The sequence below is a fragment of the Onychomys torridus genome, chromosome 5, assembly GCF_903995425.1.
Source record: "Onychomys torridus chromosome 5, mOncTor1.1, whole genome shotgun sequence".
Classification (NCBI taxonomy): Eukaryota; Metazoa; Chordata; class Mammalia; order Rodentia; family Cricetidae; genus Onychomys; species Onychomys torridus.
The window spans coordinates 5,331,731-5,358,514 of record NC_050447.1 but is presented as its reverse complement, the minus strand read 5'-3'; the positions used below and the strand labels follow the sequence as shown (position 1 = coordinate 5,358,514).

Sequence of the window (26,784 nt, the reverse complement as noted above, 5' to 3'; positions counted from 1 at the left end):
TACGTGGCAACTCACAGATAAATAGAAATGAGTTAAGTTATAAGAGCTAGCTAGTGAGCAGCCAGAGCCATAGGCCAAGAGATGGCTCAGCAGTTAAGAGCACTGTCTGATGGTCTAGAGGAACGGAGTTCAATTCCCAAGTCATCTAGAGTCTGATCATGCCAGGATCTATCCTCTCCTATCTCTCTTGGATTTTCCCTCCTGGCTCCATCCTGCCCTGCCATAGGCCAATGCAGCTTTATTTATCAACCAATCAGATCAACACGTATTCACAGAGTACAGAAAGATATCCCACAACAGACAGTTAGCAATCAATTCTAGGGCTTGAACTGAGGTGACCCAACCATAAAGGCTCTCTCTTTTTTCCAAAGTTTCCCCGTCACTGGAAGAATTTAGGGTCTATGTTGTAACGGCTAATTAATATTAACACAGTCTCTATGCTCATATTGTGGTGGTGGGTTCTCTGGATTGGAAAATATGCCCTTTTAAACTCTTCTTCCAAGAGTTCCTGCCTATCTCTGTGTACATGCTCAGCACCCAACATTATCACTCAGAGAACATTGTATTGCCTTTCTCATCTCCTACAGCAGTCAGTAGCTGGACTCAAAGTCTGGGGTGAAGTGGAATGGATTGCTGAATGCTAGGAAATGGTCCTTGGAAGCCACACACTGGAACTGGGTGAGAAGGAGCAGGGTTTGGAAAGGTAAGGTGGACTGAAGTAAAGGTTAACTTGTCCAACGCTGACTCTTCCAATCTAGTCCCGCAAAAAAGAGACTGACCTCCATAAGGCTCCATAGAAACAAACTAGTTTTCTTGCTTATGTCTAGTGGGCATAAAGCAAGGCTTGGATCAGTTACTAAGTCACTGAAAGTGGGAAGAGGGAAGAGCTGCTGTTTCCTCCACCAATGCTGTGGCTTTGCAACTCACCCACTCTCTCTCCCCACCAATAACGCTGCTGCGATGTCATCTTATGATGACAGAGAAAAGGCTGGTGTTGTCAGGTCGGGGATGGAACATAAAGATATGTCACACCATCTTGCTGTGTGTCTTGGTCTCAGTTCATCCAAAGGGAGGAGATGGCACTTCTCTCTGGTCATCTGTTCTCCTAGGTCTGACTGGTGGTTCTTCTGGCCTTCCAAGAACTGCTCCAGAATTAATGAGCACATCTCCTATTGCTCCAGGATCTGGGTACTCTCTACAACACCCATCCGACAGACCATGGATGCTCTTTGCCCCTGTATCCTGGCTACACAGTAAGATAAGATCATGATTCTAAAAGAAGATGCAGCCAGTGACTTGCTATAAGAATGAGTCAGCACCTGATTCCTCCATGACTACTACCCTGCCATAAATATGCAGATATTTACACTGAGGAAAACCTGCCTGCCCTTCAGCCAGTGGGAGCCAGGGCACATGGCCCATCCCAAGCAGTAGCGAGGACTTGGGTCTCTGTTGTGTTTGACTTAGCCAAGAGGCTCTGCATGAGAACTAGTCACATTTGTGCCTGTGGGCTGCACATTACCCCTGACTGCAACCATGTGCCCAGTCTCTGACAATGGCATCTGCATTTGTTCCTCATTTGCTCTACAGTTCCCTGAGTGAGCTGGAGCCCTGCCCTGAACCATAGCTTGCTTGGTTGGGCCCTGACAACATGCCCATTGCCATCTGCTGGCTAAAATCCTCTTTAAACCTGAATGGGGGCACCCATGGAATCAGGAGGCTGCCACCTGGCCTGGAGCACAGCTGCTGCCTAGATGTTGCTGTGGGGCCTCCATTCGCCTGTCTGGACCAATCAGGTCAGATGAGTGGAAAGGACGGGACCCTGGCCTCAGCAGGAACCCTACAGCCAGGTAAGCCCCCTCCATTCTAGCTGTATGTATTGACAGTCTATGAGTTTACTTTTCTCGTAGAAATTCTCCCCCAGGCTGTAAGATCTGCAGAGACAGTTCTTGTCACCAAGCACCCAGTCTCTACACTCCCTACTAACACTGGCTTGAATGTTCATGCCACAATAAAAATGTGGTTCTAGAACTCAAGCACTGTTTAAGGGCACAGATGGCATAATTTTACATCTGACAAAAGGTAAAAGTAAACTAACAATAGACTCTAACTTTAACATAGCTTTGAAGGCAAAGTCTTTAAAATATTTCAAAGACAAACATGAACTTTATTACAGATACTAGTGTATTTTACTGTGATATAAGGGTAGAACATCTAAGTGTGAGCAATCCAAAGACCTGCACATGTTAGCTTGCAGCAGTCCACTGGGATCACACTTCCAACACTCATATTGGCCCAGCCCCTATGTCTGTCATCAGTGAGATGATCAACCACTGTGCTGCTTCATGTAGGGTTAAGGGATACGCCCAAGAGTTGTGGCATGAATGAAGGAATGACCAAATGAAACAGTAAGGTCAATGATGCATAAATATGGCCATCAAAACTCGCCCAGAGATTCTAAAACTCAGGAGGAGGGGGAATGAGCACAGAGTGTCCATTTGGCAAGGTGAAGGGCTGGAGATTGGTCACACGACAATGCAAATTTACTCAACATACTGGACTATACATTTAGAAACAGTTGGGCTTCCTGTGGACCAGGACTCAGCCTTGTTCATACTTTTTGCATATTATCTGCATACCCCCTTTCATATGTTTCTTAATTTTCTATGTGAAGAAGCTCTTGATCAGGCATCATTTAACAGTATCCTTACCATTTTGTTATTGGGTTTTGATTTTGGGTTGTCTTATTATAACAGTAAATACAAGGATTTTTTAAAGAAGCAATTCCTTCAGCAATTATTGTAAAATCTCAAGGTAGAATCCGATTTATACAGTTTTTATACTTTGATTTGAGGAGGAGGAGGAGGAGCACTAGGAAATTCACAAAGGAACCTTTCGTTTTTCCAAACAGTTCTGTGAGTGGACACTTTATTACAAAACAGACCAAGAGGACCGCTAGGAAACCAGAAGAGAACCACCACAGACATAAAAAGATGCTGCATGTGACCTGGGGAAGGTCGCAGAGGATGCAGAAAAGATGTGGGAATGATTCAGGAAGACACGCTGGCTGTTCTAGGCTGACCGCTCCTTCAGAGACAGCAAAGAGTTGTGCAAGGAATGGTCTTCAAAGGACAACGAAGCTGACTCGGTTAGCCACTCGATTTTGCTTTTTAACTGCAATAATTTGCCTCCTCACCTTCAGGTCCTTTTCTTAACTTCCTCCACGATTTTGGTCTCAGGATCCCGCCCCCACACGAACATCTCCCGAGAGTGCCCACTCACCTTCTTCCTCGAAAAGAAGACCCATGTGCGCATGTGCCTCTGCTTCCTTTTTCCCACCGTCAACTTTGACCCGCTGAGCAACATTAAAACACCGTCCGTAGAAGTGATTTCTCACCCACTTGTCCTCAGAATTATCGAAGTAACAGGCCAGAGCGTACAAGTTGTTATACACTTCTTCATAGTATTCTTTATAAAGAGGAAAAAACATACTGTGCATCAGAAACGCAGCTTAGGACACACATGATTCTGCAAATCACTGTTGTATTTTTCTTAAATACACGGTCAACTGTCTTGAGAATTAAATCTAATGCAAAATATCATTTATTTTAACTATTAAAATAATCACATTAATCAAGGGGATATGTATATGAGACAAGCAGCAGGCATCTTTCCAAAAATGTTGAAAACCTTGAAATGGAGACATATTTGGTTGAAATAGAACTTATTTATATAACAGAACTGGACAGTATCTGTTAGGAATGTGCTCCTCTTGGAAGAGGTGTCAGTGGTCTCATATATATAAATGGGGAGATCAAAGGGAAGGGGAAGGAAGAGAAGGGGAGGGGAGGGAAGGGGAGGAGAGAGACTATTCCATATCCCAGTGATGGGTCTAAAGGCATGCATCACTAAGCCTGGTGAAATCAATGTTTCTAAACATTGGCAAAATAAAAGCAAATGCAAAAGGGAAAAAGGAAATGGAAAGCCCAAGATATTTTTACCCCAAAGGGGATAATGTGGCTGATTTGTACAAGAGACTCAGGTGAGGGGGATAGGTAGTGACATACTGTGTACCCTAATAAAATCTGCCTGCAGATCAGAGGACAGAGCTAGCCACTAGATTAGACACAGGGGTCAGGCAGTGGTGGCACACACCCTTAATCCCAGCACTTGAGATCTCATGCCTTTGCTTGGGAAGCACACACACCTTTAATCCCAGGAAGTGATGGTTGGGCGAGAAAGGTACATAAGGCGTGAGGAGACAGGAACTAGAGGCTTTTCAGACTGAGGAGTCCTAGAGGTGAGACGTGGCAGTGGCTTGTTCCTTTGTCTCTCTGATCTTTTAGCATTTACACCAATATCTGGCCCTGGTTTTTGTTTTTGGTTTTTTTTTTTTTTTTTTTTTTTTGTTGTTTTTTGTTGTTGTTTTTTTAATTGAAAGACCATTTTAGCAATTCATGTTATAACGATACACATACTTCTCCCATTTTCTCCCAATGTTTCTAGAAATACAAGTTTGCAACAGTGCTAAAAAGTAGACTTCTATACTTCTGTTTTGGGGTATTTTTCTTTATTGAAAATGTATACACACTAGACATTCCTTTTACTCAAATTTCTGGTAATTTGTTACATGTATCTTTGTATTTTTCTTTTTTCCTAAAGTGACATCTGTATTTATAAGTGTGTGTGTGTGTGTGTGTGTGTGTGTATGTGTGTGTGTGTGAGAGAGAGAGAGAGAGAGAGAGAGAGAGAGAGAGAGAGAGATCGAGATCTGTTTCATCAATGCTGCTGCAATAGTGAACTTGAGCAAAGATATTTGTGTGTTAACAAACTGTGCCTTGATCCTGTAACTCTAATGGCCCACACTAGCCTCAAACATGTGACAATCTCCCTGCCTCTGTGTAACCAGGAACTCACACCATAGGAATGAGCCACTGCAGCCTGGATTAAATCACCTTTACACAGCAGTCACCGTGTACCAGCTGCTCATCACCACAGTAGAGTCAGCTCCTAAAATGACTTGAGTCACTGCAATATTTCAAAAGCATTTCTTTGTGTGTATATGTGTGGAGAATAGAGAGTGGTGTGTGTGTGTGTGTGTGTGTGTGTGTGTGTGTAGTAAAGAGTCAGGTATATATGTGTGGGTACATGTTGTAGTTTTAATGTAATTGGCCCCCATAAGCTCATAGGGAGTGGCACTATTAGGAGGTGGGGCTTTGTTGGAGTGGGTATGGCCTTATTAGAGGAAATGTGTCATTGTGGGGGTGGGCTTTGAGGATTTTTATGCTAAAGATCCCACCCAGTGGGTCAATTGACTTCCTGTTGCCTGCAAGATATAGGATTCTCATATTTCTCCAGTTCCACATCTGCCTGCATGCTGCAATACTTCCTGCCATGATAATAATGGACTACACCTTTGAAGCTGTGAGCAAGCCCCTCAGTTAAATGTTTCCCTTAGAAGAGTTGCCATGGTTATGGTGTCTCCTCACAGCAATAGAAGAAACTCTAAATAGGACAGAAGTTGATACCAGGTACTGGGGTGTTTCTGTGATAGGCCTGACCATGTGTTTGTTTGGAGGAATTTGGACTTGGGTACTTTGGGTTAGGAAAGTAGTGGAATGCTTTAAGCACTGCTTAATGGGCCATACTAGTAGGAGCAGAGAAGACAGTGGTGCTAAGGGTTATTTGAACTAACTCACTCAACAGGTTCCATAGAAGAATTTTAGTACATTGCCTAGAGATCATTCTTGTAATGTTTTGGTAAAGAAAATGGCTGCCTTTTGCCCTTGTCCAAAGAGTCTGCCAGAGGCTAAAGTGAAGAGTCTTGAATTAATTCTATTGGTAGAAAAAAAAGTCAAAACAGCCTACTGTAGGATCTGTTTTGTGGTTATTTATTAGTGACAACTCTAATGAGGATTTATAATGCAAAGGAGCAGGCTGAGCAGGGTAAATTATACATGAATTTTCTTTCTTTTTTTATTATTATATTTGTGTTTTAGTTTTACACATCAGCCATGGGTTCCCCTGTCCTCCCCCCTCCCGCCCCCACCTCCACCTTACTCCCATCCCCTCCCCTCCATTCCCATCTCCTCCAGGGCCAAGACTCCCCTGGGGATTCATTTAAACTTGGTGGATTCAGTACAGGCAGGTCCTGTCACCTCCTTCCAGGCTGAGCAAAGTGTCCCTGTGTAAGCCCAAGGTTCCAAACAGCCAGCTCATGCACTAAGAACAGGTCAAGGTCCCACAGCCTGGATGCCACCCAAGCAGTTCAAGCTATTCAACTGTCTCACTTATCCAGAGGGCCTGATCCAGCTGGGGGCTCCACAGCCTTTGGTTCATAGTTCATGTGCTTCCATTCATTTGGCTATTTGTCCCTGTGCTTTTCCCAATCTTGGTCTCAACAATTCACGCTCTTACAGTCCCTCCTCTTTCTCGACAATTGGACTCCTGGAGCTCCACCTGGGGCCTGGCTGAGGATCTCTGCATCCACTTCCATCAGTTATTGGATGAGAGTTCCAGCATGACTGTTAGGGTGTTTGTCCATCTGATCACCAGACTAGGTCAGATCAGGCTTTCTCTTGACCATTGTCAGCAGTCTATAGAGGATGTATCATTGTGGATTTCTGGGGACCTCTCGAGCACTCTGCCTATTCCTGTTCTCATGTGATCTTCATTTATCATGGTCTGTTATTCCTTGGTACTGGCATAAAAACAGACATGTGGACCAATGGAATCAAATTGAAGACCCTGACATTAACCTGTACACCTATGAACATATAATTTTTGACAAAGAAGCCAAAAATGTACAATGGAAAAAAGAAAGCATCTTCAACAAATGGTGCTGGCATAACTGGATGTCAATGTGTAGAAGGCTGCAAATAGATCCATATCTGTCACTGTGCACAAAACTTAAGTCCAAGTGGATCAAAGACCTCAACATAAATCCAGTTACTCTGAACCTGATAGAAGAGAAAGTAGGAAGTAGTCTTGAATGCATTGGCACCAGAGATCACTTTCTAAACATAACACCAGTAGCACAGACACTGAGAGAAATAATCAATCAATGGGACCTGTTGAAACTGAGAAGCTTTTGTAGAGCAAAGGACTCGGTCAACAAGACAAAGTGACAGCCTACAGAATGGGAAAAGTTTTTCACCAACCCACATCTGACAGAAGGCTGATATCCAGAATATATAAAGAACTCAAGAAATTAGACCACAAAATGCCCAATAGTCCAATTAAGAGATGGGCTATAGAACTATACATGAAAATTTTGAGGAGAAAAAGAGAACCAGGATGTGGAATGGAGCCAAACTCTGTGTTTAAGGAGAGAAATGGGTTAAGAGATGTAATAAAGAGAGTGGTGACCTCAGGGCAAGATCCTACCCACCTAACTTTTCAACTTGTGAAAAAGAACAAAAAATAAAAGTTAGAGCCTGGTGTGGTGGGGCACACCTTTAATGCCAGCATTTGGGAAGGCAGAGGTTTGGAGATCTCTGGGTTTGAGGCCAGCCTGGTCTACAGGTCCAGTTTCAGGACAGCCAAGCTTAGACAGTGAAGGACAGAAAGCTGGTGAAGATGTCATTGAACAAGGGAGCCCATGTTCCAGTCCCAGTAAGCAGCAGATCTTGGCAGCTTCAGCCACGCAGCTCTGGCTTTAGAGTTAAAGACAGAAGAAAGGAGCTATGGAATAAAGCAACTGAGGCCAGGCATGTGTCAGGGGTGTCCCTGAATGGAGGCCTAAGAGAGACCATTGTATGAAGTTGAATCCTAGATTGCCTTGGAGATCCCAAGATGTTAGAGATGCCAGAGTAGTGGGATACCTGCTGAGGAGAGCTGCTAACAGGGAGTGGAACCAGCCCAAGACAAAGAAGTATGTTGCAGTCAACAAAGTTGGACAGAGTTAAGAGACTGTATGAACCTCAGAAAAGACTTTGAACTTGGGACTTACAAACATTGTTGAGATTGTGATCACTACAGGGACTTTTGAAGTTGGACTAAATGCATTTTGCATTATGATATTGTTATAAGCTTATGCAAGCCAGGGAGTGGAGTGTGGTAGTTTGAATGTAACTGGCCCCCATAATCTCATAGGGAATGGCACTATTAGTGGCCTTTTTAGAGGAAGTGTGTCACTAGGGGGTAGACTTTGAGATTTCTTATGTTCAAGATATTGCCCAGTGAATCAGTTGACTATCTGTTGCCTGCAAGTTGTAGCCAGCACTATGTCTGTCTGCATGCCATCATGTTTCCTGTCATGATGATAATGGGCTAACCTCTGACACTGTAATTAAGCCACTCCAATTAAGTGTTTTCTTTATAAGAGTTGCCATGGTCATGATAACTTTACAGCAATAGAAGAAACCCTAACTAAGACACACATGTGTGCATCCATGTGCATGCCTGCAGAGGCCACAGGGGCTGACTTCTTCAGTTGCTTGCTGCCTAATTTCTTTGAGGTGGGTCTCTCACTGAACCTACCTAGGCTTTCCTGTTTTGTTTTGAGTAGGCTGGCTAGCCATCCACAGTGATCATCTTGTCTCTGCCCCCACACAGTGCTGGGGTTACAGACACATGCTGCCACACACAGTGTCATCTGTGGCAGGGTTTCTATTGATGTGATAAAACACAGTGACCAAAGCAACTGGAGGAGAAAAGTGTTTATTCAGCTCACACTTCCACATCACTATTATCATCAAAGGAAGTCAGGACAGGAACTAAAACAGAGCAGGAACCTGGAGACAGGAATTAATGCAGAGGACATGGAGGGGTGCTGCTTACTGGCTTGCTCCCCATGACTTGCTCAGCCTGTTTTCTTATAGAATCAGGACCACCAGCCCAGGATGGCACCACCCACCATGGGCTGGGCCCTCCCTCATCAATCACTAATTAGGAAAATGCCCCACACCTGGATCTCATGGAGGCATTCTAGTTTGTGTCAAGCTGACACAAGAGCAGCCAGCACACCCAGCTTTTCCTTGGGTGCTGGGGTCTAACTCAGATCTTTACGCTTACACAGCAGGCATTGTCCATGGAGCCATTTTGTCAGTCCCTCAAAAGAAACTTCTGAATCCTATACCTTCTTCACAGAAACTTCCTACAAGTGCATTTCTTACCTAGTGTGCAAGACCATAAAGTGTATTTTATCATGTTTCATACTCACTGATTAGAGTTTCTAGTTACAGCTTCCAGTGGGTAAGCTATCTCAACTTTCTATGTTAACAAATGTATATGTAAACATTTTCTCCTGTTTAATAAATTAAACTATAATTTAAAATATTCTCATCATTATATATACAGAGTATTTTAAAGTGTAAAAAGCTTAATTATGGAAGCTCCCAGGATTCCATAATTAAAGACTGCCTATCAGTTGAACTGTTTTTCTGTAACTACATCTGTATTCTTCACATTCTAAGTAGCCTGTTCTCCTTAAGTGAACCACCAACAGTCATCATCAGAAGATGAAAGTCCATCACGGATTTGTTATTTAGTCAGATGCTATGGCTGCTATTTTAAAAGGGAGATTCTCTGGTGAAGTAAATTCAAGAACTACTCTTGCTAATTTTCCCTACTAGTGAAATAACACAATACACAAAAGCATACACGATGCTCTGATAAGTACTACAAAGTATGCTTAAGCCTAGGATTAATTAACCCAGAGTCTCCCGAACTTCCTTTATTGGACATTGTTTTTCTCCCTTTTCTACTTTGTGTGAAACTTACATTATCTGAAAGTCCACCTGGGTGAAACAGACTTTGTGTGTATTAAACAAATGTTGCCAAGAAGTAAAGAAGCTACTTAACCCTTGACCAAAGCTTACAAGTCAAATGTAAGGCACTTTTGAGTTATCTCTATCTTCAGTTTGCAGCTGTCATCGACACTTCTTCCTCAGCTATTCATGGGGCTCAGGACAGGACACTAAGAACAACGGTACAGTTGTCACAGAGAGGACTCACACTGGAGAAGGTGAGGTCTGTGTCAGAGACAGGCACTTTATCAAAGGAAGACAACACAAAAGGAATGACAGATTACCTTAAAACAGCTTTTCTATAAAGCAGTGAGTGGTGTTTGCTGATTTAAAAAAACTAAGGTTACTGCTGTGCACATCTGCAGAGGCTGAACTGCCACAGATGACACTTCCTGCCACAGATTTGATTAAATGAACTTCACTATAATCCTAGAGTGGATGGTCTTTCTGAGGAAGCAATGAAAACGTTCAGATACACATTCTTTCCGGATCACTGTCTTGCACCCTGAGATGACACTTGATGGGACCTGGATACCCCCTGACAGATCTCTGCATTATAGATGCACATGTACACACCCTAAAACATAACATGTGTTTTCAGATTTAGGATTCATTCAAGTTAATAGAAGAAAACATACAGATTCCATTTTGGGGGGGAAATTTTTATTCAGATCACAGTTTTTCTGATAAATTTAATGTGCGGAGGGTGAAAAATTACATAAAATTTTAAGCAATGATTATATAAATGCTTATGCGATACTTTCTGCAATAAGTCTAATTTTCTATATTTCAGCAAGGCAAAAGCCAAACCACCTTATAGGAGGAAACCCTATGGGTGTTTTGAGCAAAGGTAACTTTGTCCTATGTGGTGGTATTGTATTCCCCCAAATATTGTGCACCCTAATAAACTTATCTGGGGTCAGAGAACAGAACAGCCACTAGATACAGAGGCTAGAAAATGGTGGCACTCATGCCTTTAATCCTAGCATTTCAGAGACAGAAATCCCTCTGGATCTCTATGAGTTCAAGGCCACATTGGAAACAGCCAGGCATGGTGACACAGGCCTTTAATACCAGAAAGCAAGCCTTTAATCCCAGAGAGTGACAGCAGAAAGAGGTGTGAAGACCAGAAACTAGAGGCATTTGGCTGGGTAAGCTTTTGGCTGGGTAAGCATTCAGGCTTTGGAGCAGCACAGTTCAGCTGAGACCCATTCGGATGAGGATGCAGAGCTTGCAGTCTGAGGAAACAAGACCATCTGAGGAACTGGTGAGGTGAGGAAACTGTGGCTTGTTCTGTGTCTCTGATCTTCCGCATTCACCCCAATAACTGGCCTCAGGTTTGATTTTATTAATAAGAACTTTTACGATTCCCGCTACAGTCCTATTTAAAAACTGCAACTTCATTTCTCACACACATGAATGGGACTTTTGCTGTCACCAGCTGGGACTCTGTCATTTGTTTTCATGTTAGGGAAGTACTTTTCTCCCCATGTAGTTACTTTCCTTTAGCTTGAGCATCTTACGGCTGTCATCCTGCAGATGCTCCATGGCAGACTGGCGTGGTAATGACACAGTGTTGCAGGTCAGATACTTGCCTCACACTTATGCTACTCACATCAAAGCCCTCAATTTAAGCTGATGATGAAATTGAACTTTACAAAATAAATAATGGGCAGACTTTATCTTGGCTAATTCTATTTCTTGTGTAAATATCTATTTAGGATTTTGTTCTGATAGTAGACTTTGGGACTTGGGTTTTGTTTGTTTTGTAATAACATGGCATATTTATTTATAATAGTTAATTTCTTATATTTAAATTGTATTTTTTAAGTTCATCAAAAGACTGTTTCATGTTGATTCTGCAGTTGAGAATGCTTTCCATAATACAGATGGCCCTCCTGAGCCTTCCTGTGTTCATTCACAGTGTTTCTTCCCCCATTCCACATCAAGCTCGAAATGACTTCCCCTCTGAGCTCTTTGCATTTTGTGGTCCACAGTGGCTAGCTGTGGGTAGACAGGATTGCATACTGACCGAGTAAAGGCCAAGTGAAACACCACATTGTCACATACAGCACTGGCTTTTCTTATCTTTATAAGTCCTTTTGTGTTTTCAGTGGGAATGTTGAGGAAAAAAAATTTGGAATGCCAAATTCTAGAATTTTCTTTTTACTTTTCCATGGAAACAACAAATTCCTAATTCAGGCCTAAAATTGTTAAATAATAATGTGACAGAGAATTAAAAATATTAAATGACAAGGCCCATACAGCTATATCAGAAATTAAATACTTAATTCTTAAGTACTTTGAAGTAGTAAATAATTAATACTTCCAACATACAAAGTACTAGCTTTATGAAAAATATTAAAATATGGCAAAGGAATACACTATAATTATTCTGTGGAAAATCAGAAATTAACTATTGAAATCACAATCATAGATTATCATTTTCCCTTTTCTTCTAAGAAAGTGTCTCACAATGTAGCCAAGGCTAACCTCAAACTCACGGTAAGCCTCCTGCCTCTGTCACCCAAATGTTGGGAATGCAGCCTATTAGCACCCCGGAAATGAAAGGTTTTTCATGTCTTTTAATTAGTTAATCATTTTGTGATCCAACCAACAGGATCTAATGACAAAACTTTGAAAACTCATTACGAAAATGCAAAATCAGTGAGGGTTTCAAGTGATGGTGCTTTGAAAACTCCTTGGTGAGAACCAATATTCATCCCACACAGAGAAAGATCAGGATATGACTGTTCTCGATGACAGGAAAGGTTTTAGCCTGTTGGACACCTGGAGATGTTTGGTAGTGTACCTGGTCTTCCTAGACTTTGAGTTCGCCAGGATGTATTTGTACCTAGCCAGCCTGGTGTCTAGTCCTTACTCCTTAAAGCCACTTAGTGGACCAGCTTGAATTGTACAATTTGTCTTAATCTATCAAATTCACACGACAACAGTTCGGAATCTTCCCTGGCGTGCATCTCCCCCCACACCCGCCCCTACCTCCACTACCACCACCACCAGGCACCTACCTTGTCTCTCCGCAGTCTCGGCCCTGGTCAGGTAGTGGTAGAAATTGTCCAGCTTGTCTGGCTGCTCCTCCAGTGGCCTCTGCATCCAGAAGAGAGACCGCACCTCAGCAGCATGCCGCAGCGCATCCCACTGCTCCATCAGCGCGAAGAGCTCCGTGAAGGACTTGTGGTAGCCGTCGCGCAGCATGTCCACGCAGACGCTTTTCTTGTAGGAGTTCCTGTGACTGAAACATGAGCAGAACACAGGCCAATTTGGACCTCTGAAAACCAGAACTCAAAGCAAGCTTTTTTTGTTTGTTTTTTTTCCAAGACAGGGTTTCTCTGTGTAGCTTTGCGCCTTTTCTGGAACTCGCTCTGTAGACCAGGCTGGCCTCGAAATCACAGAGATCCGCCCGCCTCTGCCTCCCTTTCTTACGCATCAAGAGATCTTAGTGATAAATTACGCAGCTTGAGTTTAATGTTTACCTAACAGTGATATTAATGTAATCACATTATAAATATGTCAACTCCAGAGCTGGGGTCTCTTTGAAAAGGACAAATAAGCTACTTGACTATTAAAGTTCTCCATACACCACCCCAGCTTACATCACTGCTGCACGACAGCTACCACAAGTCCTTCACGGAGCTCTTCGCGCTGATGGAGCAGTGGGATGCATGCGGCATGCCGCTGAGGTGCGGTCTCTCTTCTGGCTGCAGAGGCCACTGGAGGAGCAGCTGGACAAGCTGGATAATTTCTACTACTACCTGACCAGTACTGAGACCGCAGAGAGACAGCTTTACACCACTCTGCTCAAACCAACCAACCAATCAGACAAGCAAACAAACCCACCAACCAAGCCAAAAGGCCAATAGGCAACCAATAATTCAGATAAAAGTGAAACTTGTTACTGAATATTAAAAAAACCCTTAATTTCTCTATTAGGTAGTTTCATGATCTATTATCAGAACTTGATCAACTTCATACAATCATACTTCTGAATTTAATGTTTTAAAAATCACTGAAATATCATACTAAATATATACATTTACATAATCATTTACTGGTAAGATCAAATTAATGACTTCATAATGCAATTAATAATAAGTAGATAAATAAATAGAAATTCACCTCCTTTCTGCACTTAGGAGGCTGAGGAAGGAAGGATTATTTACTTAAGATCAACCTGGGCTACATAGTATAAGCCTGTCTCAAAAGACAAAACCCAATTGGAACATCCCCAGATGCACTTCAAGGTTCATATTCGGAGATAGAGAGGCAGGCCACTCTCTCATGCATCTATTCAGCAAATCCCTATAGGGATTCTTATGATGCACTTTTATCTTCTTTTTCATTTTCTTGTGTGTGTGGTGTGCATATGTGCATATGTGCATGCTTTTTGCATGTGTGGGCATGTGTGTGTAGGCACAAATGCATATGTGTGCCTGAGGTTAATGTCAGGAGTCATCATTGATTGCGTTTGAGCCTGTTCTTTGAGGCCAAATCTCTAAGTCTAGCCCAGAGCTCACAGACATGGTCAGTTGGGTCTGGAGACTCTGAAACAGAGTTAAAGGCAGGCTGATCCACTCACTTGGCATGCATGTGGGCTCCAGGGATCTGAACTGCAGCCTTCACGATTGCATGACACGTGATTTAACTATTGTGCTCAAGAACTGAGCCCTCTTCGCCTCCAACAGATTGTTCTAGACCGAACAGTTCTGTGCCCTCACGAAATCTGTGTACCTGCTCAGGGGAGGACACAGACAGCAACTAAGTATGTTTATTTAAGAAAGACATGTGCTGCCAGGCAGTGGTGGCACAGGCCTTTAATGCCAGTGCTCAGGAGGCAAAGGCAGGCAGATCTCTTGGAGTTAGAGGCTAGCTGGTCTACATAGTGAGTTCCAGGCCAACTAGAGCTATGTAGAGAGACTCTGTCTCAAAGAAAAAGAAAGAAAGAAGTCAAGAAAGAAAAAAGGAAGAGAGGAAGGAAGGAAGGAAGAAAAAGATATGCATGCGCATATGGAGAACAGATATGTGGTGGTCATTGTTAAAGCAAAAGAATGATTGGGTGCTGAAAGATACATTTCATGTTAATTACTTTATGTTCTTTCTTTAAAAGGAGGCATTGTTAGACATGTTTAGAACAATTGACCTACCAGAAATACAGAGTTGAGTGACAGTGGGATCTGTCTGATTTCTCAGAATCAGAAGTCCTGAGGTGGAGCCCGGCATGATCTGACTTCTTTGTGTTCCATTTCTTTCCCTGTGTAAAAGCCTGTATTAAAGTCAGTCCTAACTGCATTGCAGGGCTCCCCTAGGATGCTGTGAGATGAAGTATGTGCACACACTCTGGGAAACACAAAGCCAGTGTGGTTGGTTCTAGCCTCCAAGCTATGCCTGTGCTAGAACCTGTGGAGGTTCAAAAACAAAACAGCGCAAGTGTGCAGCCTCCACGCCCCCGACCCCCGAGAGCTTCTTACTCCATGGACCTCCCTAGGCATGGAGGGAAGTGTGGCAAGACTACAAAGCTGCTAAAGCAATGGGGAGGTTTGGACTCCAGGCCAGTAGGGCTAGAGCTAGCTGCTGAGGAGTCTGGATCTGGGCCATGTTACTAGTGTGCAACGGAAGATTGTTATTATTATTGTGGTGCTGGGGATGGAATGTGGAGTACTGTGCATGCTAGGCGAGCATTTCACCATTGAGCTCCACCCCATACACATGGCTGCATTTGAGAAGTGTCTGGAAGGAGCACCCTAGATGAACTTGAACTTCAGTCCTCTCCCATCTGACAGCCAGACTGTTATAGAGATAGCTAATAAGGAGAATAAAGAAACCATCTTTCTAAACCAGAAGATCAAGAGCCACTATGTGATAGGAGATAAGATACTCAACATGTGGCAGAGAAGAGCAGCACAGGATTTCTTTTCCTGCCATGTCCTCTGATCCAGTGAGAAGGACAGGATGGAAGGGTTAACAATGAGACCGAGACCGTGAATGGGCCAGGTCCCCTTCTCCTCCTCTCTCTCCCTCAAACAATAGATCAGCTGGAAATGGAATTCAACTTCCTGTAAAGTCCAGTAGAACATAGTGGGGTTGACTGTACCCATCTCTCTGGTGTGATGCTTGAAGGTACAAAGCTGGCCACCGTCTCCTTGCCCACATCCCTGAGCACAGTGCAATGAGCGCCCCCCAACCCCCACAGCTGGGAGCATTTTAAAGTACGTGGAAAATAACTAGTCCCACTGAGGTAAAATCTCTGTGGGTCAAGAAATCAGGGCCTTTTTAGCAAAGTGGTAATATTCACTGAGAAACTTAGGGTGTAAGCAGGATTGAGGCTCAGTCAATGAGGCAGAGGCCTCTCAGAAAGACTGTTGGCTGTTCTTGCTACCCACTGTCTGTTTAAGGGGCTCTGACTTGGCCTTTCCTTTTGGACTAGATTCTCTCCTAATTTCCACCTAATTAGTTACCGAATATCCTTCCAATAAAGTCATTCCCACTTAATTTAGTCAAGATCAGTTTCTGCTCCTCCTGTCTCCAAACCATGAAAGTGCTTCAGAAGGCTGGACTGAGGTAATTTCTGAAATAGCTTTCAGTCTCCAAACATCCACAATATAGAATTAATATACATTTTAAAAATGTCAAATGTTTAAATGTCCATTCTTCACAAAAACATTCTAAAAGGCAATATTTCAATGTGTACCTGTACCTACACTCACATCATTTCCATTTTGTACATATTTTTCATGTACGTATATATATATACATGATGAAATAAGCCTTATTATACTTAAAGAAAATACTTAAAATAAAGAAGAAACAATAATGCCAACTTACTAAATAGAACTCCTATTGAAACTTTCTTGTTGATGCAAGCTATTTACCCATCCCAAATCTTTATTTACTAAAGTGACTTGGTTACCTGAAAGTAAAAATGAATGTCAGTTCTCAGCAGTATGCTTGACGTTTCCAGGCTTACTCTTTCTTTCTTTCTTTCTTTCTTTCTTTCTTTCTTTCTTTCTTTCTTTCTTTCTTTCTTTCTTTCTTTCTTTTTTCTTAAGACAAGGTTTCACTGTGTAGCTCTGGCTGTCCTGGAACTCACTGTGTAGACCAAACTGGCCTTGAACTCACAGAGATCCTCCTAATTCTGCCTCTAAGTGCTGGTATTAAAGGTGTGGGCCACCAATGCCCAGCAGCTTTCTGTTTCTTAATAGAGAACCATAACCAAAGTTCATTTGCTTTGTAGAAATGATTTTTTAAAAAAATATAAAGACAATATACTTTTGTCATTTTAATAATTTTTTCTTTAGACCTATATGTTTCATTCCTCAATTTCAGTGACACACAAGAAATAATTATAAATATTGGTTTAAACTAAAATATGCTGCTTTTGGGCATCAGAAGAACAATTTAAACAAGTGGGAAATGAGAATTTCGGGAAATGTTATGAAGGTATATGGTTTTCCATCAGCACAGCAGCTGCACCTGAATCTACTGCTATTTTAACCAGTAATTACACTTGGGGCTCCACCATTACTGACCAGCTTCTCAGGCAGTGGCCCAGTGAGACTTTTATGTCCCGCCAGATCCTCTGCCTGCCACTGCCACCAAATGTAGTTTTAAACTAAATCTCTATTATTCTATTTGTCAATAAAACTTGGGCATCAAAGGTTGGGATGAAAACATGAGAGCTCAGAAAGGTTGAGGAAGAACTAGCTGACCTTCTTCTTTGCTGGTGTCTCTGAAAGAGAGCCTCCTTGTGATCTGCCAAACCAAAAAGACTGCCACTCTCAAAGTCCCTCCCTACTACTTCCTGTACATCTCTCTATCTGTCCTCTAGATTCCTTCTGACTCTCTATGATTAGTTTCTGTCAACTAGTTGCTGGCTCCACCTCCTGATCCAAGGTTGATTTTACTTAATACCACAAATACAAACTAGGGGTTCACAGTGTGATCAAATATTCAGCAACAAAGGACTTTTTTCTTTTCTGAGACAGGGTTTCTCTGTGTAGCTTTGGTGCCTGTCCTGGATCTCATTCTGTAGCCCAGGCTGGCCTCAAACTCACAGAGATCCACCTGGCTCTGCTTCCTGAGTGCTGGGATTAAAGGCCTGTGCCACCATCGCCCGGCTGCAACAAAGGAATTTAATATTATGGAATTTGAGGCGAGTGCTCACAAAAACAAGTGGCATGGAAGTAAAAGTGGGGACATTCATGAACACACCAGCCATCTATGAGATGTGTTCTGGGACATTATCACTGCAGGTACGCGAGGCTTCCAGGGCATATTGGCTAATGTTTGCATCAACTCAACATAAGCTAGAGTCATCTGAGATGAGGGAGCCTCAGGTGAGAAAATGCCCCTAGAAGGCTGTAGGCACGCCCCGTAGAGCATTTTCTTAAATGCTGATTGATGTAGGAGGTCCAGCCCATTGTAGGTGGGGTCATCTCTCGGCTGGGGGCTTGGAAAGCAGGCTGAGCAAGCCAAGATGAGCAAGCCAGTAAGCAGCACTCTCCATGGCCTCTGCATCAGCTCCTGCCCCCAGGTTCCCCAACTCCCATTTGAGTCCCTGCACACACTGCCTTCAGTGATGCACTGTGATGTGAAAAGGAAAGCTGAATAAATCCCTTTTACCTAAGTTGCTTTTTGCTCATGATGTTTTCTCATAGCAACAGAAACCCTAACTAAGATGCCGGATGGGAGCTGCAGATGGAGAATGGATTTTAAAACTAAATTGAGCTCTGTCCCAGTTGCCAGCCAGCAGGGAAGACTCCTGCAGACAGGCTCCCTGACCCTGCAATCTACAAGACCCATGCTCTTCCCCAAACATACCAATCCCCCTGCATCCTCAGTGGCTTCCTGAGACACGGAATCTGCCAGCTCTTATTGGACCAAGAGAGCCTTTCTCTAGTAACTGACTGAAGCAGATGCACAGATTTACAGCCAAACACCGGCCAAGCTCCAGGAGTCCAGCCGAAGAGAAAGAAGAGAAATTCTATGAGCAAGGGGTATCAAGATCATGATGGATAAACCTACAGAGACAACCAAACCAAACTAGTGAGAACACATGAAATTTAGATCAACAGCTGTGGAGCCTGCATGGGACTGGACTAGGCCCTCTGCACAGTGAGACAATTGTGTAGCTTGATCTGCTTAAGGGGCTCCTGGCAGTGGGATCAGAATCCACCCCTGGTGCATGAGCTGGCTTTTTGGAGCCCACTACCTATGGTGGGACACCTCCCACAGCCTTGAGGCAGGGGGAGGGGCTTGGACATGCCTCTACTGGATGTGTCTCCCCATGGGAGGCCTTACCTTCTTGTATGAGGGAAGTGGGAGGAGGGAAGAGGGGGAGCTTTGATTGGTATGTTTCTTAATAAAAAAACAAAACAAACAAACAAAAAAAAACCCTTGACCTATGAGAGGGGCATTAACAACTGGTCCTTTAGGACTTTATGTTATGACTTTGGTTCATTATTCATCATCTTCCATTCATCTCTGGTGGCCATGGAAACATGAAAATTTCTAGAGTTACTTACCTTACACTTGGCAGTCACTAACACTTGGACTAAAGAGAAGAGACAGAGGTGGTTCACCTCTTTTGCGTTGCCCTTTCTGGTCATTTGAAAGATATTTATGGTATCAGCATCTGTCAAATGGATCACCTCAACATCCATATGTGAAGATTTGCTAAAGTGGAGGAGTGCATGTCAAAGCTATGTGGCCTCCTTAGTGCCCTAACAGCCTTCACATTTGAAGTAGTCATTGCATCCTACCCATACTGGTGCCTGTGGGAATTCAATAACAACAGTGTGCAGTTTATGACCTTGGGACTTTGGGAAGTTCATTATTTTCAAGAATTTAATGTCTCAGGGACTGTAACCAAAACAGAGGTGGACATCCCTATCAATTCCACCTGGACCACTCCACCTCAACTTAAGCATGCAGAGTATTTGCTACTAGGGGCCATTTTTATGAAGACCATAGTTCTGGTTTTCAGGGCAACAGCTATTAAGATCGGCTCCATGAAAAATCCAGTTGTTTATATTGCTACAAGGTCATTGCCTTAGTTTTGTGTGTTAGCAGCCTGTTCACATTTGTTGTTGTGAGCTAGAACCATTTTGTAGATCATTATGGCTAAAGCATTCTTGAGTTTCCGCCTGACTTTCCTGTCAAAAAAGAAGCCTTGACAAACGGACATTATACTGATGTGTTTCCATTAGTGGTCCTGACAACCATCATATCATTCTCTGATGTGATCATCTTTCTAGATGACATAAGATCTTTGAAACTACAGAGTCAGATGAAATGAAGTAAGTCTGAAGCGAGGGCTCCTGCTTTTGCAACCCTTGGCAGAAGGTCCCTAGAAGAAGTTTCCTATTCACACCCAAAACTTGTGCAGTCAGCAACTCATTCAAATAAAGTGTCAACAGTAAAAAAAAAAAAAATAAATTGAATCAAGTTTTATCTACATGGGGTCTACCGTAATTTAAAGGCAATCTAATTAACTATTTTAATTTACATAAAAATCCTTTAAAATATCTGTTACAGAAACCTGTAAGTGGAAGAGTTGGCATTCACACACAGCTTTCTGCCTACCAATTCATAATTCTTTCCACTTCCTCACATTGTTGACAATTACCCCAAATATTTCATCCTTCTTCCTCTTCTCTACAGTGTTCTGCTTCTTTGTATTGTTTATTTAAAAATGACATAGTCTATAACTCTGTTGCAATCTCAGTTTGAATGATATTCTCTTATTGAAGCCAATCTGTGTTCACGGCAGGCCAGGAAAAGTGACCTGAGCCATTCTGTGACCCTCCCAGAGGATCTGCCTTAAAATGAGGGGCTGGCAGGTGATACCATCCATGACAAATGGATTAGATAGCTTTGAGTCTCATTCGAGGATATAAAGGAAGCACGCTGGCAAACATTTACAAAGAATGAAAACAGCACCCTTCTACAGATGGAAAAGGTAAGGGGAGAGACAGACAAGCACAGCAACACCATTTAGTTTTTTTTCACATGAACATGAATTAGCTAAAGGTAGACTTTCAAAATCAAGTATTATCACCTCTCCAAATATATGGGGAATAAATCTAGTGTATTTCTTTATGGGGTAAACTGGAATTTATACTATCAGAGTGAACCTTCACAAAGATTTCAAAGAATTTAAAAAAATTCTTTAAAACAAGATCATAAAATTTTTATTTAATCTGACAAAGATAAACTTGAAATATCTCTAAGAGCTCTTCAAAAGTCAGGATAATACTTTTATTCCATTAAGTTAATATTTATAAGCCACTAGTGGGTTATCTGTGTCAGTTTTATCAATTTTACACTCATCTTGGAGGGATAAATGTTATTGGAATCACCTGCGGGATAATTACACTGACTTAATGAATACCGAAACAGCTTTGGTTAATATAATTTCCACAATATAAAGTGAATCACTATTCTTACATCTGCTTTTCGATGTAGATAAATATTATACAGGATCAAAATGGAAAAAAGTTATTTCCTGGCATACACATACTGATAACAATTGCAGAAGTGCTTTGGGTCTGTTTGAATACTTTCTTTTTTTTCAAAATTTTCTCCTAAAATTAAAAACAGAACATCTTGAAGCATTTCTCTATACATCCACAAAGCTAGAGGAAAGGGGTAGAAAAGGTCACAGCACTTAGAACGACTTTACTTTAAAACTAGATGGAATTTCAATGAACAATGAAGTCATTCATTATATGAACATCAGCTTTTGGTAATCCTTAGTCACAGTGGTGACTAACACTAACTGAGAAGCATCCTATATGTATAATACACACTGGAGAGTGCTCCATGAATGGGACCTAACACTTTTAGTGCTTTTATTTTATTTTTTCACATACTTCCAAAGAGAGCCCCCAAACAAAGTTTTAACATAAAAAAAAAAAAAAAAAAAAAAGAACAAATCCCTCCCTTTATAAAGCACGGGTTTCTAATGAGTTGACTGGTGGTCTCTGGGGGCATCTACTGGAAATTTAGCAAACTGCAGTCACATCATGTAAATCTGATCATTTTGATTCTCCATCTTAATACAGATACTATTTTAATTGATATGCATACAAAGTGGCACACAAATAATATAAATGTAAAGTTTTCAGGGCGATCTGCCTCATCCATCTGACAAGGGCAAGCATAAAGCTGTCGGTAGGATCAGGGAACAATACTCCATTGCTTCAGATGCACACTGATTAGGTGGCATCTCAGGTCAACCTTTTCAAACCAGTCAGCTCTCATTGGGGAAGAACTAGGGCGCTGTCACAAGCACCCCATACCTAATAAGGATTTTCTATTCTTTCCTAATGAAAATGCAAACACTTCCCAACCGTGACAGTTTCTCTGAAACAACATTGCATATCTGCACATCTACTAATGCTGTCTATTTTCTATATGATTAAATTTGGCTGTTTCATGTTATTGTCTCAAAAAGCAGAATTTTACTACACTTAAATTTAAAACTCTTTTTATCCTGACTAGTCATTACAATTAGAATTATTCATTAGGATTAACATGACTCATTTTTCTAGATATTTCAAAACATGAAGAATAATGCACATCATGTGACAGACATAATATAATCACAGCAGCTTACATGTATTTTAAACGTACATTTCAATAAAGAAATTTTCATATAGTTTTACTTATGACTAATCATATTGTAAGAATTTTCATGGCATACTCATAATTACCATCTCGATTCTTTATGAAATTTAAGGGCATATATTTAAGAGAAAGTTTTATAAAATCATTTTGAATGTATAAACATTTTGCTATGAATTGTACCATTATAGATTTTATATGCTGTTATAATTTTGTGTAAAATGTTCCTTATAAAGACTGAAATATGTAGTTAGCATCTAGAATGTATTAATTTATATGTTTTCTGAAAAATTTCATAGAGTCACCACTCAGGTAAGTGTGGTCTCATCCATTATGTTAGCTTTAAAAAATAGAGATAAAAAATTCCCAACAGTTAGAATGTGCATGTTAATACAGTAGGGCATTTCATTTCTGTTCAGATTTACATTCAATTAGGTATCTAGATTAACTTTCTAATTTAGAAGTAAAATCTACTATATGACTGAATAGAATTGTTGCATAATTCTCTAAACAGCTATAAATTTATTAATATGAATCTTTGGAAAAACTGTTATACTTTCAAATTTTGCTCTGTATTTTTGGTAAATATGAATTCATATCTATTAATAAAGTAGGAAGCACAAACTTTCAATATCTTCATAGCATAAAATTTTTCAAATAATATTTTCAAATTTGTACAAATTTGAAAATATTATTTGAAAAATTTTATTGAACCCAAGCACAACTTTTTATTTTTTTTTTTATAAACCTAGTAATAAGATGAACTCACTGTGAGACTATTGCTAATGTAGTTGTTCTTTTGATGGATAACACAACATTTTATAACATGCAACAAAGAATCCTCTTAACAAGAATTCATTTCATGATGAGTGGCTTCAATTTTAGAATACATAAAATATCTCTGTTTGTGAAACAAAAGTTAAGTCTCATATTCATTCGTTAGAACTGATGTTTGGCTTTCAATGCAGTGATTCTTGCAAGACCAATGATGTTTATCCAGAATGTCTTGCTGGCCATAATTACTGGATGTCACAGGAGCGGTGGGTTTGATTCAGCAGGCAGTCTAGGACCACAGCCCTCTGAATGGCTTTAAATCGTTCTCTTAATAACATAAATGCATTTTAATGTATAGACCATGTTAAAGGTGCTTTCCATTCAGTCAGATCTTTGAATCACCATGGCTACCATTGTTTGGGCGAGAATCAAGCATGCATCTATCAGTATACACAGCACCAAATATCCACAAAGCCGTCACACAGAATTTTAGCAGCATACACCTTTACTGAAAAAATCTCAAACTTAGCCACAGTTTTTCAGAGCTTCTTTGGGAGTTTTGTATAAAAAACTAGAAGAAAACCCATTATGTGAGTTTCTAGTTTTGTATGTGATCTAACTAGTTGCAAGCTTTCCTGGAAAAGCCAAGCTCACTTTACAGAGGAGTGGTGCATGCTGAAAGCCGGGCAAAGTGTGCTACGAACTGAACGCCACTTGAAAGGGATTTTCCAGGGAATTAGTGTCAAGTTAGAAGGAAATGCAAGTCTGAACACCTTTTGGGAATAAGGGGGAGCCACATGGATTCACGTTCTTTTTGTCCAAATTACACTGAAGTTTTCAACCTTTGGAAAGGCAACAGAAAACCATTTTTTAAAAGTGGCTTTTAGTGAGAAAAAAGAAATTTGAGTAAGTAATATAATTATTATATTGTGTCCTAATGTAATATTGAGTATGAATTAAAAATTAGTTTTATATATCATGACTATGAACACACAAATTAACATTGCTACAGCATCTGACTATTTTTGTGTAAATTAATATGATAATTTGTTTTAGCATAAAAACCCCACAGGATATTGTATCCATTCTATTTTTTTTTAATGTAATTTGTAGTGTCTGCCACAACTTTTGAAATCATATTATTTGGGATTGTTTTTCTCAAAACAAACTAACAAAAAACCACTCCCTTTATTCTGGTTCTCATCTTTATAAATAAAACAACAATTTCCCACATAAATTGAGTAACCTATGAAACAAACAGAAAGCTGGAGAACACACTAACCAATCTCAGGAAACATTTAAGATGAGGGTGTGGTCTTGCCATGCTGGGTTTTTTTTTTTTTCAGGAGCCTCACACTTCGCCTGTGCTGGATTTTGCTGAGTTTTGCAAATAAAATTCTGTTTCTTGCACTCTTGCTGGGAGTTGTGAGAGTCTGGAGTTTGTACCTTCCCATTAAAAATGTATTGTATTTTTTTTGAAATTATTCACCCCGCCTTTTATCCAGATCGTGTCTTTGAAAGGAGGAAGTGGATAATAAATAGAATAATTCATGATTTCCCATTAAATATGAAACTTTCTTTTCCAGAGTTTAGAAAATGAAGTTCTACATAATGTACAAAAGTTGATTAGAACTTTTTCAATTTTTTTTTTTTAACCTTTCACATAAAACAACTCCACAAGTAGGTTTCCTTAGGAAAAGTAAACCAATTGACTCTTTACACCTACAGTCTTATGCTACCTGTTCCCCTGTTTCTGCTTCCCAAACATACACACACACACACACACACACACACACACACACACACTCACACATATATGCACTCACACATATGTGCACTCACACATACACACATACACATACACACTCACACATATATGCACTCACACATACACACATACACATATATATACACACACATACACACTCACACATATATGCACTCACACATACACACATACACATATACATACACTCATTCAAACACACACACACACTCACACGTGTATTTCTTTAGCCTATTTAAAAAGCATTCAAATGATGACAGGAAATGTCATGTAAATGAGGCTATGGGCATAACAAATATTTAAGAGAAATGCGACACCCTTAAAACACAAAAGGAAAACATAATTTAAAAATGAAAACAAAATGTTATTTATGCTCTTTAGTATAAAAGTAAATAGCAAACCTGGAATTTTGATTTCTCATATTATGATAGTTCTTCTAGTGAGGTGGTGACATTTGTTATGAAAAAATAAAAACATCAGCTCTTAAGTCTTGTCTCTTCCTCCCTCCACCTCCCCGTCTTTGCCCGTATTCTGCTAACCACACCATTGTCTCTTTTTCTTCCTTTTTCTTTTTAAAAATTAAGTTAATTTGAGAAAAAAACCTGTGATAAATTAACTGAGGAGACAGGTTACATCCGAACATCCAAGGACAACAGCTGGTCTCATTTGCCGGGTTCTAACGTTTCCACCACAGCAATGTACAACTTTTCATTAAGCATCCTTTAACTTTCTCCCACATGAAAAATAAGTCAAGAATATGTCTTCCCCTGTCAAACTTAAGGGAATATAAGATAAGTACAAAATTATAAGGCGTATGGAGAAACCTTTCATATTTCATATTCTTTATCATTATAAAGAGATTGGTACCACACAGATGAATGGAGAAATGAAGGTTCCTCACAGGCCGTGTGCACGGAGGCTCAAACTATGAGAAAATGGTAAAAACTACACTGACAAAAACAATATAAACTGACAAATAGCATCAAGGAAGAGATAGCTCATCCTAAGCATCATATTGTCCTTATTGCAGCTATCACAAACATTTAGGAACATTTCTAGTTAGGAATAACAATATGTAAAATCAAATAATGCATTAATAAAAATATTGTAAAATAAGAAGGAGGTATGTTTGAGAATACAAAACAGTGCTGAATTCAAACTTCAAAAAACAAACAAACAAAACAACCACATAAGACAGATGAGCACCAGGAAGAGAATAGGCCTCTCCTTGCCTTTCGTTCCCCCACAACATTGAGAATGCTAATTGAGGAAAGCGTGCAGCATGTGCAGCATGTGCAGCAGGTGCAGCAGGTGCAGCATTTTCAATAGCACACAAAACAGAATGCAAGCAGAAAAACGTAAAGACTCGGAGATTTATAAATAGTTTGATTATTGAGAAGTGTGGCAGCTGGAACAAATGTCCCGGATGCCACAGCCTCAAAGTGCAAAAAATCATCAGCACAGTGAAGACAAGTGATCCAAATGAGACATGCCTCAGAGACATGCAGGTGAGGCAACAGAAAAGTTGCATGCTAACCCATTCCCGGGCTGATGGGCATAACAGATGCAAGCTGGTGACCAGACTCCAGCGGCAATGTCTGCCAACTGTTCAGTAAGTGAATATAGAGTGTGGATTAATATCTCAATTGTACAAGAATTTTTCACAAGAATGTACTATGGACACTGGGAATTTTATAGACTGATATCGTGCACGGCATACTGTCTAAGCCAAGGTTCCCTCCTCAACCCCTGTTCCCACTGAATGAGAGAAACGGAAAGCAAACACCAAATTCATTCACCTGTAAATGTATAAATACAACTCCAACTTATTCA

At 40.7% G+C, this 26,784-nt stretch overlaps 1 protein-coding gene across 1 annotated transcript in view; it reads right to left on the bottom strand.

Annotated features, from left to right (window-relative positions):
* The window catches only part of Ttc29 (tetratricopeptide repeat domain 29), a 202,233-nt gene that overhangs the window by 155,423 nt on the left and 20,026 nt on the right, over positions 1–26,784 (bottom strand). Inside the window, exons 5-6 of the mRNA XM_036188837.1 lie at positions 12,779–13,002; positions 3,283–3,468 (exon numbers count right to left, since the gene is read on the bottom strand). Coding sequence (XP_036044730.1) covers positions 3,283–3,468; positions 12,779–13,002 — 410 coding nt within the window. The remainder of the gene's footprint in view (positions 1–3,282; positions 3,469–12,778; positions 13,003–26,784) is intronic.